The sequence below is a fragment of the Andrena cerasifolii genome, chromosome 13 (assembly GCF_050908995.1).
Source record: "Andrena cerasifolii isolate SP2316 chromosome 13, iyAndCera1_principal, whole genome shotgun sequence".
In the NCBI taxonomy this organism is placed as follows: Eukaryota; Metazoa; Arthropoda; class Insecta; order Hymenoptera; family Andrenidae; genus Andrena; species Andrena cerasifolii.
Window position 1 is genome coordinate 9733665 of NC_135130.1, and position 15247 is coordinate 9748911.

General features: G+C 46.0%; 1 protein-coding gene across 3 annotated transcripts in view; it reads left to right on the forward strand.

Annotated features, from left to right (window-relative positions):
• Positions 1-1059: 1059 nt before the first annotated feature.
• Ss (aryl hydrocarbon receptor spineless) overlaps positions 1060-15247 on the forward strand; it is a 96447-nt gene continuing 82259 nt past the window's right edge. For 2 of the 3 annotated variants that reach the window (XM_076826036.1, XM_076826037.1), the window contains exon 1: positions 5359-6908. In XM_076826036.1, the coding sequence (XP_076682151.1) occupies positions 6787-6908 (122 nt within the window). In that variant the 5' untranslated portion in view covers positions 5359-6786. Of the gene's footprint in view, positions 1166-5358; positions 6909-15247 lie in introns of those variants that run through there. The other variant, XM_076826038.1, reaches the window with a different exon arrangement.

A 15247-nucleotide genomic window follows, 5' to 3' on the forward strand; every position in this document is an offset into this window, starting at 1 on the left:
TTTCAGTCCAAGGAGGTGTTTAAAAACTGAAACGAATTCAAAGTTTGCAATTTACCCTGCATTTGCGGCCCGCCACTTATCACGCGCGAGGCGATACCGGGTTTAAGGCGGGTCTCGGGGAAAGCTGGTAATTCCGCACGCAAAACTCAGTTGCACCGACGTCTTTTTGTACAGGAATGCAAAGAATTATGAGCTACCAACTGATATCTTCGAAATACAAATGTAACTTTGTGGAATATCCCTCGAGCACCCTGATTTTTATGAAATTCAATATTTAGGAATTAATTCAAATCTGTCAAGAATTGCCTCCACTTATTACGTACGTCGTCATAAACGCCTAATAGTACAATACTTATTAGAAGAAATTCAGACCTCATTTGCGCCAAGAAGCAAGAAGTCTCTCAAAAAATTCGATCCCCTCGAAGGGGATGCAAATCATGCGCGCTGCGTTTGACCAACGCATGCGCGAGTTTCCAGAGGGTAAGATGATTATCGCGACCGCGGGGTGCGGCTGTGTGATAAGCTTTCGTTTTCTTTGTATCGAGCTTAGCTTTTACAGTGGTGGTTGACTACCCCTGGCCGTCCATTGTAGAAGTAATTATTCATAGCACGCAATTACGAGCGGGTGCACGGCGTGTCGCTGGTATCGCGGCATCAATTGCGCCGTTGCTTGCAACCCTGATTGCGGGTTTACGTCTCAAAACAATGATTTATCTAATTAAACCTTGGTTTTGCATTGTTAGAACGGTCTCTTTTGTTGTACGCGGCCCATTATACCCGCTGCCCATTATTCCCTAGACATGGAATAGCGACGGATCGGCTTTCGCGTCGCGAAACGGGTCGCAGACTCGGAAGAATCGGGCAAGAATCTGTTAAGAAATTCAATATAAACAAATACTGTACACGTGTTGATTTTCCCTGACAGGCTTGAAAATTTTCATGAGTATACACATTAATTATCGTTCACGGTGGTGCATTCTATCGGTTGGTAATTCTGGGAATTGGCGCGAAGAAGCATAATGCCTCGATGCACCTGCAGATGGCGAGTGCATCCCGTACAAGGATTCCACGCTGCAGGCAACGGTGCGTTGTGACGTCCCGGCTTCGATTTTCTAGATCATTTTTATTGGGAAAAATGAATGGTTCGTCCGGCAGGGAATTCCAGGTATGTACACGAAGGTTCGTTTTATATTTCTACATTGAGAATTGCATAGATTATTCTTGGGAAAGGTTAGATAATCTTCGCTACGTGTCGAGCGGTTTCGCAGCGCTTGCAAGGTTAGGAATCGAATCAAGTTTTCGAGCTTTGTTTGCGAGAACAGAGAGTTGACGAACCATATTGCGAACGGCATAATTAAAAAGAATGTCTGGACTATCGATGTACGTTTGATTGAACGGGAAACCTCTTTTAATTATTCACATAATTCTAGTGAAAGGATGAATGACTAAAACGTGCTATCGAACGTACTATCGGCGTAACACAGTCAAATTGCTTCAATTATTGAAGTTTTTCTTACATTATCGAAGAATTGTACCATGTTCCTTAATTGTTCCATTATACTAAGTCTGAAATTGTCAGCGAGATTCAACGATTCGATTTCTAACTGAGCGACGGTACCCGTAACAGAATTCTTTACAAGATTCTGTACGGTCGTGATCAGAAACGATAGCAAAAGTTATCAGAATTCGATTTCTTCCAAAGGGTACACAGGGTTCACGGTCAAATTCGCGTGATCCTGACCGATAAAGCGATTTAATGGGTCAGTGCTATCAATGAAAAAGATAGAAAGCCAGAGATGAAATTCGAGAGTGTATAGATTTATAGGTTAAAGACAGTTTGAAAATAAATCGAACATTGCACACCATCTCAATACTATCACAAGTTACGAAAGGCTAAATACCATTAAAATTCTTGGAAATTGTTGAAGTCTTCAATATATTTTGACGATTGAAAGTTTTTCATTGAAGTTTCGTAGAAATTACCAATTCTTCCAACATTTGCAAAGATATTTAAATTCGAATAGCATTCGAAGCCGTTCCAGAATGTAAATTATTAAATTATTCGAGAATTTGCAAAGGGGAAAAAGTGAAACGACCATCGCTAAACACGAGGGAATTAAAGACAGTTAGCTATAAGGGTCGGTGTTTTAGTTGCGTGTAAAAGAGTTCGTTCAATGGCTGCGGCCATCCCTGAAATGCATGCGTGAAATGAGTTCTTAACGTGAATGAGATTTTTAGTAAGAAGGCGTGTAACGTGTTATTAGAACAAGACCGACGCCACACTTGCCGTCCACCAGTAAATAAATAAAAAAAAACAACATTTCCACCCGTACAATTACTGCCGACAGAAAAAAACGAAATGGGTATCTCTTGAATTAAATTTTTTTTCTATTTATAATGAGGATATCGCAGTTTGTTTGCAGTGGATTACGAAATAATATTATTCTTCATCTGCTTGCAAAAGAAGTCTAAGATTCGAGTGACTTCGGGTAATTTCTATTACAACACCGGGCCGTTGCAGTTTACTATTGCTTATGAAGAGAATCGAAGTCACAGATACTGTTCAGAATCTGGTGCTAAGAATATGTAATAATATGCGCAAATATAAGGACACGAAAAGTAATTGCGAGGGAATAATTCATAAAAGTGGAAGAGAGAAACACACGAGGCAGTTGCGAGCAAAAAACAATTATAGAAAAGCCTTGAGAAGTTGTATTTAGTTCTGCGCGTTTGAGATAATTGTAGCTGTGCATTGCAGTTACAAAAAGTCATTGGATGTGGACGCTGAAAAGCTTAAGCTGCGGTGAACGTGTTTTACGTAACGCCGCCGACGTCATTTGTCGTGCAGTTTAATGAAATAATATTTGCTCTCACTGAACAACGCCGTTGTCCGTTGTACGCACGTAAAATAAAATATGAAAACGATTTATTCAAATATTTACAAGACTTCCCATGTCTCACCCCGAACCTACACACATCGCTAGGGGGAAACGTGTCAAACATGCCAAAAGAGAGAATCCACCCTCGAGAACAGTCATCGAGACATCCCCATATGTGTTTCTTGCATGCAACCTCAGTACGAGCGTGATAGATGAGCTCAGAGCATACTATAAAGCTTTTCTTGTATCGCCCATCCAACTTTTTCGCTCTTCCTTTAGGGTGGACTTCCATGTGACGAAGTATCGAGCGATCTAAAACGGCAAAGATAAAACAACCATCGAATCGCATGTCACGGAGACGTTCCGATCGGCCGTAATCCGTTTCCGTTGGATTCGAGGCGATATCGGCATTGGTGATTGCAGGAGGAAAAGTGTGCAGCGTCACCGACAGCCGTCGATCTCGATCGCGAGATCAGCTCGAGCGTAATGTCGCATTGATATCGATGGCATGTCGCAGGTCCCTGTTTCGTGCCCAGGAATAGGAGATATCGGCCGTGTCTCGCGATCAGATAACGCTCACGAAGAGAACCTCTTCAGATAAGAGAAATGCACTGGGAATTGTTTTTGACACCTTTAGTGATAACTGATCGTGCGCTGAGGACAATATAAACACTAAGAAAGGCAGAGGGTATTTGTTCAAGAAAGTAAACGTGGAAAACGATAGTGCGTCAAGCTACAACTAGTTGTAACTGATGATCTTTTGAAGGAAAGTCTAGTGTTCAATGACTGGATATTACATGTATGGAAATATACAAAAGAGTAGATGATGATACATCATCTTTAGATCATGTTTTAAGCTAATTTGATGACTATAATGTACGACAAAGTTGCAAATGGTGTTTCTGCTTGATATAAATTAACTTCAGTACTAACCTATTGGAGGCCTAAATTTCTGACGCCTGTGGGATGAAGACATTTGGAATGTTTCCTCCTATTTATGTGCCCTCTGTAATCTTTATACGTAACAATATATAACTTCATTAACAATGAATACAAAATGTATGACTTTTCAGTACACATAAACTGCAGCTAGTTATTGATCAGAAAGACGAGAGGATTAATTGGATGCAGCAATATACCCAGTTAAAAGTTAATGAATAATGATTGGTGTTGACGTCAATCGATTAAAAAAGAGCCGGGGAAGGCATTCGATGTATTTAATATAAAAAATGACGACAGACACTATTTAAAATGCGAAAGGTTGAAGGTCACAAGGAAAAACTGTTTAAGCGATTCTTATGCTTACATTATGCTACTGTTAAAATAGAGCAAAGCCGTATAAACAACACAAGAAATACAATCCAAAATCTTGATCTTCAATAGTAACAGATAACATAAATGATCATACTTACAGCAACTAATAGACGCGAGGTTCAACTTCACTTTTCTTCTTCAGGTGCTTCTATCGTCGCATATCTGAAAGTCTGAAGCGAAACTCCTTATCCAGAACTGTACAATCATCATCCATCCGAAGGTCTGTGACAAATATAGTGCCAAATTCCATTGATCTTTAAGTGATCCACCAGCAAGCGCACACCATTGTCAAACCTCGCCAACAGTCCGCAGCCATCGCAAACTGAACGAAGATCTACGGATAAACCGGAACAAACGTCGAACTTAACAAGCCGTCCACGTCGGGACATTATGAACGACATCAAATAGAACCAACGAAATTCCTATCTCTGTTCAGGTTTTGTGTGCGAGAAAGAGAAAAATTCCCCTGTGCGTAGGAGCGGCTCCCGTTGTAGACAAGGATGAGAGAACACCGGTGGAATAGGTGTAATCGCTTAACGCGCGCGATGGTATCTCCACAAGCGGCGTGGGTTAGGCTGGTTAGCGCCATGCTGGCTGTACGATTGGCTGGCTCACTCTGGTTATAGGCGTGTCCAGTGGCGCAGGAGGGGGTGGTAAACGCGACGGGGCAGCTTCGGAGGACAGGACACTGTCGTCCGCGGGTGGAGCCCCTTACGTGGCTTTGTCCCCTCTTTATGCAGTGTTGCGTTTGTGTTGGATCCACACGCACAAAGTGGCGTCACAAACGCTTATTCGTGTGGTATCATAACGCGGGCCAGAGTGGGAGAAGCCGTTATGCTCCCAGGAGTAACTCTGGACAGGACTGGGGTAGAAGGTGGCGGCCGGCCCGATGATCGCGTCGAGGTTACTCCTCTGTCGAGGAGGTGAGTCCACCACCACTACCACCACCACCACCAGTTCGTTCCGATCTATGCCACGGTCTCCTGACTTATGCTACGCCCGGCAGGGCTGCCAGTACACCATACGCTTCTACCAAGCGAGCACCGGGTTGTCCATGCTCGCTCCCACCTCTACGTCTGTCTCTACCTCTCGGTTTTCAGCTCCCGGCGGTGCTCGCAAACCCGTGTTTTTCCCGCTCGACGCGTCACCGCGGGAAAGAGTGCTCGACTGGGGAGGGAAATGGGCTCGGAGTAGGGGGAGTACCGAAGACGGAGGGAGGGAGTGAGTGTCGGCGCGCTCAGTTCCCGCGCGCACGTGACGCGAACGGATCGAGAGGCGCGTTTCGACGGTCTGGCGCACCGACGTTAGTGCTGATGCGTGCTCCCGCGGTTTTTTAACGTTGGGACTGTGCAGCCGGTGCCACGTGATTGCGAATGTGAACCCTTGGATCGCAGTATCGAGTGAACGAAGGGAAAACGAAAGGATATGCAACATCAGTGAAAGTGCATGACAAGTTAAGTGAGAAGAAAATAGATTTTTGTGAACCTGTCGAATTGAACGAGATGAGTGCGCCGCACAGGCGCGACGCTCGAGGTAACATAGCCTTACATGAGTTCCAATTCAAGGGAGCAATTGAAGCGGGATCGTGATCGCCAAATTGGTGCTGGTGTAGTAACATTGACTAGTGTTGATGCGTGCGTCAATCGACAATAGTGATAAACTGTTTTGTGTTCCATTGTTTTTCGCCCTGACGACTTAGTGACAGTGCACGTTGTCATTCGTAAAACATGAGTTTTTGTTGCAAATACAACCTATCGTGGTCCGACGCGGTGCGAAACCAACTGGTCTTGAAAGTGATCGTCCGGTAGCTGGTAGTTGGTTCTGAAAACATACGTTAACGACGTTCTTAAACTGTGATACGACTGTTTAACGCAATAAACAGAAAATCTAGCGCGTATATCATTAATATCGAACCATAAATATCACCAGGCGTGACAAAAAATGAACCAGTACTACAGAAACGGTTCCCGTTTCCTCAAATGACTCATTACTTCATGACAACAAATAATTGTTGTCAGTGGCATAGCGTTGCGACGGAAACGTGTCACTGCCGTCGAATCGTGACTGTTACTCAAAGTGATTGACGGTGAATTAATCCAGAGAATACCTTCTCTTTACGAGTTCTCTATCCTGCGAAACCCGCGCGGAAACAGACTGAGAGGTGTTACTTATCAGGGAACAGCTGTCGCACCTGCATCGTCCCGACGCCCAGCACCGGGATCGGGAGTCGAAAGCTCGACGCCGGCAGCTGGTCGTCCCGTCAACGACAGACGACGATGACGTAGCGTCGGCGGAAGCGAAGGGCGTCACGGTCTGCACGGTGTACGCGCTGGACAGGACCGCCTCGGCGGGGCTGGGGGTTGTTGGGGGTGTCGTCGGTGTCGCTGGCGGTGGCGTCGGAGGAGGAGGAGGAGGAGGAGGAGGGGGAAGTGGCGTTGGGGGTGGAGTGCAGGGGGTGGTCGCCGGGATTTGTGGACCAGCGAGCGCGTCCCTCGCGGCGGCGACGGATTACGTGACGGCGGCATGCTATCCCCCGGGATCTCAGCTCGCCCTGACCGCTCCTCACCCTCAGCCCCACGCCGTTGATCCCGTGATGACGCCGACCTCGGCGCCGGTGCCGACACCGACTACGGCGTCGGGACCCAACAACCCGGTCGCCATGAGCCAGCTGGGAACCGTTTATGCTACCAAGAGACGACGTAGGAACGGAAAGAGGTTGGTAACATTGTATTGGGTTGGTGCATGGGCGAAATCCGGTTTTTTCTTACATGGCGAAGAGTTTCCGCAATTTCTATGAAGTTTGCAACGAGCGACGGCCGCCGACCTGGGAGTGTTTGGATGCTCGTAGTCTTACTGCGATAGAACGTCAAAAATGTTGGTGAACTAAGAGGTGCGGTCGTCTATGTTGCGATAAGCATCATTGAATATCACTATGTAGTTGCATCTTGTTTTATTAGTGGGTCGACGGTGTTACTACGTGAAAGAGGAATCAGGAAAATGTATCAAGTAGGCGTTGAGGTGAGACATTTCTCCCCAATTACACGTTGTCTCTCGTTCCGATGGTAAATTGAACGAAAGAAAGCAAGGGTTAGGGAGCGCTAATTTGTTGGCCATTGAGGAGAACGATAGTCACGACGTATCGTAGCGCGATGCATGTACAATTCATGTGTCTAAAGCCGGCGCTAATGGGATCGAAAGAGGGTGTCCCTACGTGAAACGCGTTTGATGGTGATTTGAGGGGTGCTTACCGATTCAAAGGCATATACTTCAACTGATTCACCTCTCGAACAGCCTATAGACGATATCTTTTGCATGAGTTCTATCGATTATGTACTAACTCCGCTCACCATGCGTCTATAGACCGTAAATTATAGTGCTAGCCCTGCTATTCATCATTATTCCACTAAGGTGAAACTCCGGTAGGGGAATCTTTAATCCAGAGTGTCTGACGATCTTGTAATAGTGTTGAAATAATTGTTCTCCTCTAGATGTTTGAAATTACCGTATTACATTGATAGTCTAAGCGTAAATATGAAACCACAGATTATTCTTAACCCATAGGCAGGGTTGGAACCCCGAGAATTTGGCTGCGGCCCTTAGCCATCAACCGACAAGATGGAGTCACACAAAGTTTGGCTAGTAAAACCGTAAAAAGCTCTGTATAATTAAAACCAGTCTACTGCTCACAGTGACTCTGCAATACACGCCTCAGCGGCTAAAAGTTGTAGCAAAGTTCCGACCTGAAGTTGAAGCGAAGTCAGAAAACCATCAGATTGCGAGCAATTAAAACTCTGACTTTGGTGTCGGATGTTGGCTGCCGGGGATATCGTTCGCGGACACTTGAAAAATTAAGGCAATCTCCACCACTTGGTCCCTTCGTGACGATCTTGCACGCTCCACGAACTTTGCCTTTTCTTTTGCTCGTCCGCGAGCAAACACGCGCCTATGTTCGTGTGTTTTCAAGCTTGTGTGAGTTGAAAGTGTTGATCTTGCTCGCTCGTGTATTTCTGCTTGGAAATGGCAGGCACTGTTAACGACGCAAACTTTGATGAAGATTTACCTACGAAGGGGGAATAAAGTTTCACGGGAAACAGCGTATTAAGTATTTATCTTGATTAGCAAAATTGTTTATGTTATTTTCTGCTGATTCAGTTGAGCAAATGCGTGAAGTCTCATAACTTGCAACCAAATCCTATTATTCGATATAGGAATGTAGCTTTCCTCAGATTCTGTTACTCGCTAGGATACTCCAACTTCTAATTCACGGTTTCCCTAGAAGTAGAGGGTTCCCTCCTAAAGCAAGGGCAAGACACCCGAGAAGATGTTCCGTGGTCGCATTAGCGTGCGTAATCCTGCGACTTTTGATTTGCGCGGCGTGATCGTACACGGAAATGCATGCGAATGCACACGCTTGAACGCGACTCTCGGCTGCGCGGGTATCAGACACGCATAAATATAGGCGGTGGGGTATGCGCGTCACACGATATATATACGTGTGTAATGTTCGATACATCAAGAGAAAGATAGACCGGGGATAACCGGTGCTAAGCTGACAGAGACAGAGTGCGGCACTGATTGCAAGGTAGGAGAGGGCAGAACCTCTCGCGGAGGACTATCCTTCTGAACTTTACTCGAATCGTTTGCATACGTTGCTCGTAATTAGTTGAGATATACCCCGAATCAGCTTCTTTTTTTTTCATCGCGTCCCCTGTACACATTACTGGGCACGCGAATAGGCATTGTAGATGGTGGAGGGCTGAACCAACGGAATGCACTTTGGAGTGCTGTGCTATTGGTGTACCTAGCTGAAATTCATTGGTTGATTCTTCAAGGTGGGCCCTGATACCAAGATTTGCAGACGGTAGAGTCGTTGAAGTGAGCTGGGTGGAATACATAGCTTTGATAAAGGCGTATGGACATTTGGTGGAGGGGGCATTGATAATATAATTTTCGTGCTATGTATTTATATTCAAATATGTGTGGTGGAGAGTTTAAAGAGTATGTTATCGGGCCAAGTTTTACAATTATAATTATGATTGTTTATTGATAAACGGGCATGCATATTCACGGCCATAGTCATGGGTGACGTGCAGAAAAAGTACGCGTGACATAATCGGGTGATAGGGTAATTTAAACCAACAGCCTTATTTTATTCCAACGTCGCACGTTCCCCGAATGGTATTTTACATTTGTGGATATTTGTACTTCATTATATTATGTATATTTCTCTGGAGATATGTCGCTTGTTCGGAATGCATAGGCTGAAATACAGTTCCTTGCGGGGAATATTTTTAGATAAAGTTTATATCGTCGAAGGGATCAAAATGTGGGGCGTATTGAATAGCCAGTGAGGCTTTCGAAGTTATCTTTTCTCAAATCACCTAACTCTGTAGCCAAATCCACGAGTTCCTTCTCTCTCAGAGCCACGTCGTTTTAACGGGGAAACAAAGGTGCTTGCGTCGGGGGTTGATCCCCTAAACGCTCCTCGATCGGCCGCGGCCGATCCTGTCACGTCTGACAATCGATGGGTCCGTTTGCAATCCGAGGGCGAAGCCTCGACTCAGAGGAACGTGCATCGTGATCACGAGAATCACGAACGGGCGTAATGGAGTTTTAAACGGTGTTCCAAAGCGTACATTCGACGATCCTCTTCTCATTCCTTCCCGCCAGCTTCCCTTTGATACGATAAAGAAGAGAGGAAAGAATGAGACAGGCTATCTGGCAGAGAGTGGCCCGGGGCGATTTGTCTGGTTCATTCTCCGCTTCTTCTGCGGCTCCTTCAGCTCCTACGGATCTAAGGAGTCCTTCCCTCAGGCTCTGGTTATCCTAGGCGAATACACATTAAAGGGCATGGATCTTCCGCGCGGTTCCCCTGGCCCAGCAGTCAATTTTTGACTCCTAACGGACCTGGAAACTTGTTTGGAGGATTTAAGTTGGTAACTGAGGCTGTGTTCGTTCCACTAGTTGGAACTGAAGGGACAATAAAAAAAAGTCCCAGGGTGAGATATATCAGATGATTCTTGAACTTCGGTGGGAGTTTCTAGGCCCTTCTGGCGTAGGGCTACTTGGATAGGGCATATTTCTGAGTATGGTGATGGTTCTTCTAAAATTTCGTCCAACTATTGGGAAAACGTTTCTCTCTATTAGACAACTAGGTGTTTGATCGTTAACGATCCACGACGAAGGGTGTATAGCCGAGTTTCCCCAAAATTCCCGAGGGTTCGGGGAAGAAGGTGGCCCGCGATACACGGTGCTCGCCGTGGCCTAATGACAGCAGCTTCTATAATTTGGAGTTTTTGAGCGAACGGCCAAATTACCGGTGAAGGAAGGGATTACTGTTATTACATGCGGCCGCGGACTCAGTCGAAACCTGATTATACTTTAGTCAGTCTCTCTCTCGATCTTGACTCGTTCGACTGTCAGCTTCGCTCTCGTTCAGCGAGAAGAGGGCCCCGATCTCTCCAACCCCGCGATTCCTCAAACGACCCTTCAACTACGCAAACCCGCGTTCTATCGAGCTTACCAACTTTTGCGTTCATCTCCGTTAGCTGACGAGGTTGTTCTTCGCCGAATTCTAGCTTGTGGGGAATCAAAACTTTTCTTTTAAACATTTTTAAAGATGGCGTCCTGTGATTTTCATTCAGATCGTAGAGATGATTCCAGCTCTCACGTTCCCAAGATGCGATCTTTTAATTACGCGGCCCAACCGAAAGTCCACTAACAGGCCGCACATTCTGTAATTGCCATGAGACCAACTGAAGAACCATTCACGAGGAGGTCGATGATTTCTTGATGGACAGCAGCCGTCGCGCCGGGTTTCGGCTGATTAGTTCGTAAGTAATTGCCGCGTATCCTTATGGTCTTCTAACGTGCGTTTATAGCCTTGTAATGAACCTGCTTCTGAGACCTCGGCTCCATTCAGCTGACCGAAGATCTTGAGACGGGGTTGGATACATCTGAAGATGATCCTCAGTTGTCCATTATGGGTCGTACCTTTTCTCTAGTACATGTGTAGCTAGTACTGTGTGCAATTGGGAATAAGAATTTTTGGGGTGTTTGGCTAAGTCAATGCTTTGGTGAGATCTGGTTCCAGAGTAACTCCTTCCCGTTAAACTGACAGAAGGCTTCAAGCTCACAGACTCGGCGGAGACAAGACGAAGAACGACGTTAGGATATCGTACGATCGGGGCAAGATTTAATTCCGTAGTCGAAGGAGGATATCGTTTACCTACTTTCTACGTCGCAGCGAGCACACGCTGTAATTTAATAGACTCCCCTCGCGTTAGCCGGCGCCGTGATGCGTTTCGCTCGTGCGAGAGATATGTATAGCCCGAGCCGCGACAAGACCATTATTGCTGGAACACTCATAACTCCCGTAACCAGCCACACCCAACAGATTTAACACCTCGTATCCAATTATAACGATGCCCCGTGTCACGCGTATAATTGGTGCCCCATTACATATTGCCGTGTCGCTTCCATCCCTGGCTTCATCTCGTCTCCTTCGCGCCGGGATTTTCGACTGGCCCCTCTCAGATGCAACCATTTCGATGGAAGTAACACTATTTTAGGGCGACAATTTTCGCAATTTCCTTCTTGGATCTCTGTAGTTCTCTAAGTTGTTCTCGCCATTCCTAGAACTTCAAAACTGCCATTAGGGGCAGTACTGCTGAGGAAACTTGGAGAACATCTAGTAGGAGCGGTCTTGTAATCAGATCCAAGAACGAGGTGTCCAGAACGATGATCAACACCATTCGTACATTGTCGTCTTTTCTAATACATGATTGTTCCTGAAGGAATCGCATGTTTAACACCTTTTACACAACCATCCTTACTTACACATGGACTGGCATTCCGTTTAATCCTGGATTTTATTGTGAGTACCCCCTTGTTCACGAGAAACAAAGTTTCCACGTAGGAGACGAAGGATGGGGAAGACCGAACGAGCCGATTAAACAATCGGCAGGACGCGCCGTGCATCTTCCACCCGCGATACCAGGGCTGCTGGCCCCTTTGGGGCCCCGCCAGTGGTGAATGGGCCGCACAGCAAGGAATATCCGTCCTCGCGGTTACGGCACTCTGAATAGAGCCATAACGAAGTGAAACGTGCAGGTGAATTTATGCCGCAGGAACGGACGAGCGCTGGTTTCGAAGCCATGCCATTCCTGGCGGCCTGGAAACCGACCAATATGGATCTGCAGGACGGAAAAAGGGCACAGAATTAATTCAGGGCCGAGGCACCAGTCATAGTTGGTCATTAAACAACTCGAAAGGGGGGAGGAGAGTTAGTATAAGAACTTGAGTGGACCCAAGTATAATGCGTGATGACATGTAGAATGAAAATAATTGTTCATATCACATTCACAGTTTTCATTGTATCACTTCCACTCTACGAAATGACAAATCCCTGTTTCAGTTCTTCACAAAGAAGCTAGTTTTCGTGACTCCCTTTATAAACGACCTTCATAGACTCAAGCATCACTTGATGTAGTCGATGGAGGAAGGTATCAAGTCGATTGCCCCGTAAGAAATCCGTGAAGTACGTGAAATACAGGTGGCTGACAGGCGGGCAACGAGATGGAATTCGAGATTCCGTGGCGCAACAAGCGGCCCTGGGCCCGAACGATGCACCGATCCGGCTTTGGGCCTGGACTCGGGGCAAGCTGGCCCGGTACGGCGCTGTGTGTTTAACTATTCAATAATTCATCCCGCCATTCATCACCAGCCAAGTGTAAAATTTATCTTATTTTTATGTATTGGCCCCCTCCAGCTCGCCACCATGTATCAACTTCTTATTAGCCACGATTTGTTTGGCGCGCGCGGCATCCCGCCCCCCATCACCCATTTCCGTTCACGTTGGGTAATGACGATGGCCATCCTCGCCATCTGATTGATTATGGAGCTTCGATTTGAACTTTTGCCATTGGTATTTATTTACTGTTGCTCCAAAAACTGTTGGGATCCATTGTCTCTTCAGTTTTGGGCTAGGGCATCGGTATATGGTGGGCTGGTTAGAAGGGAAGTTGGGCTAATAAAGTTCTGAGTAGGCTTGTGATGGCTTGCACATCCGATTGCGAATGAAAAGTGCCATAGCAACTCAATTTTAGTTACTAACGACCATCGACGTACAAGTATTTCAACAATTGGGTCAGTAAGTACTGAACGGCTAGTTGCACATGGCTATTCATTAATCATTGAACTAAATACACATGAGTCGCATTCGAGTGTTTTCCAAGTCATTATATTTTACCTCGGTACATGCTGCACTCGACGATTCATTAAACCTTGCCAACGAAACCGTGAAAAATTATTGTTTAAGCGAATGCACGCCCCCTGTACGGGAACTGCTAATTGTTCCTTGTATCTACTTTAGCTAACTGGTACGCGCTGCTCTTTCAGTGACTTCAAGCGAAGTAACTCGACGAATTTATGTCGGGAAAGCTAAGTATACCATGCTGCACGTCGTTTTTTTTCTTTATTTCACTTTCTTTGCTACTATCCATTAGCGTACTGTGTCGTAGCTACCTTATATAGGAACTAGACTCTAGTAGAAGCGAAGATTCTCAATTTCAAACATCTCCCATTGAAATGGCCCACTAGTCAATTAACATAAAGGATTCAGGCACCAGTTTGGACACGTCAACGTGAGCCTCAAACGCCGGGGCTAACTGGTGCACAGCTTGGTCCACATTCTCAAGTGGATCATATTTTCGTGGCGGATCTTACACGCAGGCGTATCTGAAAAACGTCATCCTTTGAAGCGGAGCCGTTGTAATTACGATCATCAAGCCCTCTATCCTCGTGGTGAGAAAAACAGACGCTTGAAAAACCAAATGACAGCCTCTGGTGACGTAATGACAATAAGGTGGCCGCCTCCTGGCACCGGAAGTACCTGCTACGCGAGGACTTGAGCACCACCGGTCGATGTCATGCGCCATCGTCTTCTCCTCTCCCTTTCTTTCTCTGTGACGAATAAATGACTAAATTGCCAAGGAACGGGGCTAATTATCGACCTTCGGCAAAAGGAAGAATCTCCTCAGCGTACACCATGGAGAGGATCGTTGTCGACTTGTGTACGCGTCCGGCCAATTTTGGAAGTTCGACTAACATGATTACTGGCTTTCGGGATAGAACGTCTTACGATATCCTTCGAGCTGTCAGGTGGAAACGCTTTGGCAGCGAATGGAGGTAGATGTGGGAGAGTCTAGAAGCAGAATGCAGCCTGTCCAGGTCTGTTGTTTACCTGTTAAACTGGTTACCGATGTATACCGAGTCACTTGGATAGATCGGCGCACTATTTGGTTCACTGAAATAAAGGTATTCTTCAAAAATTTGTAGTTCCTTCATTCATCGACCTCTATCACGAGCTAGTTCACACGATCAAATTTCACTTTCCAAAGTTCGGTTAAACAGAAATGCATGTACCGCTTTGACGAAGCCCAAGGGTTTAATTTCGTGGAGTACGATGAATAATTATCGATACAACGCGATACGAGAGCCGGTGTTCCGCTATTTCGTGTAATTAGTTTGTCGACGGTATCATTAGTTCGAGTATCGTTGTTACTCTTCCTTCGTGGTCCTCCATTCGAATCGCACATTGTGTACCGTGTTCGCTGGTCGGTACATCCTGACCCCTTTCCCGTTGGCGAAGGTGTGGCTTGGGGTTTTTAGCAGAGTGAAACGCTACCACGTAATTGGCACGGGATTTAATTTTACGAAAGTGTTCTGTTCCTTTGGCCAAGAAAGCACACCTACTTACTGCCTATGATGGTGGCAACCCGTTATACCTTATTTCGCTCTCGATCCGAAACGTTGCAATCTTATAGCAACTGGAGAGACTCTTTTAAGATACTATAGCATTAGTTGGGTGAGCCTCCCTACCGTCTAGTCCACAAGTTGGGCACTTTGCTTTTATTTTCTGCACACTACTGCTGGCAAATCGCAATTTTCCAAGGATCCAGCAGAGCTTGCTGCGTGACGTATTACTAATGCCGCGTCCTCGTGGGCGGAATGCCTCTTAGCGTTCAGGACAGGGCGGAAAGCGCGCTGTTTCG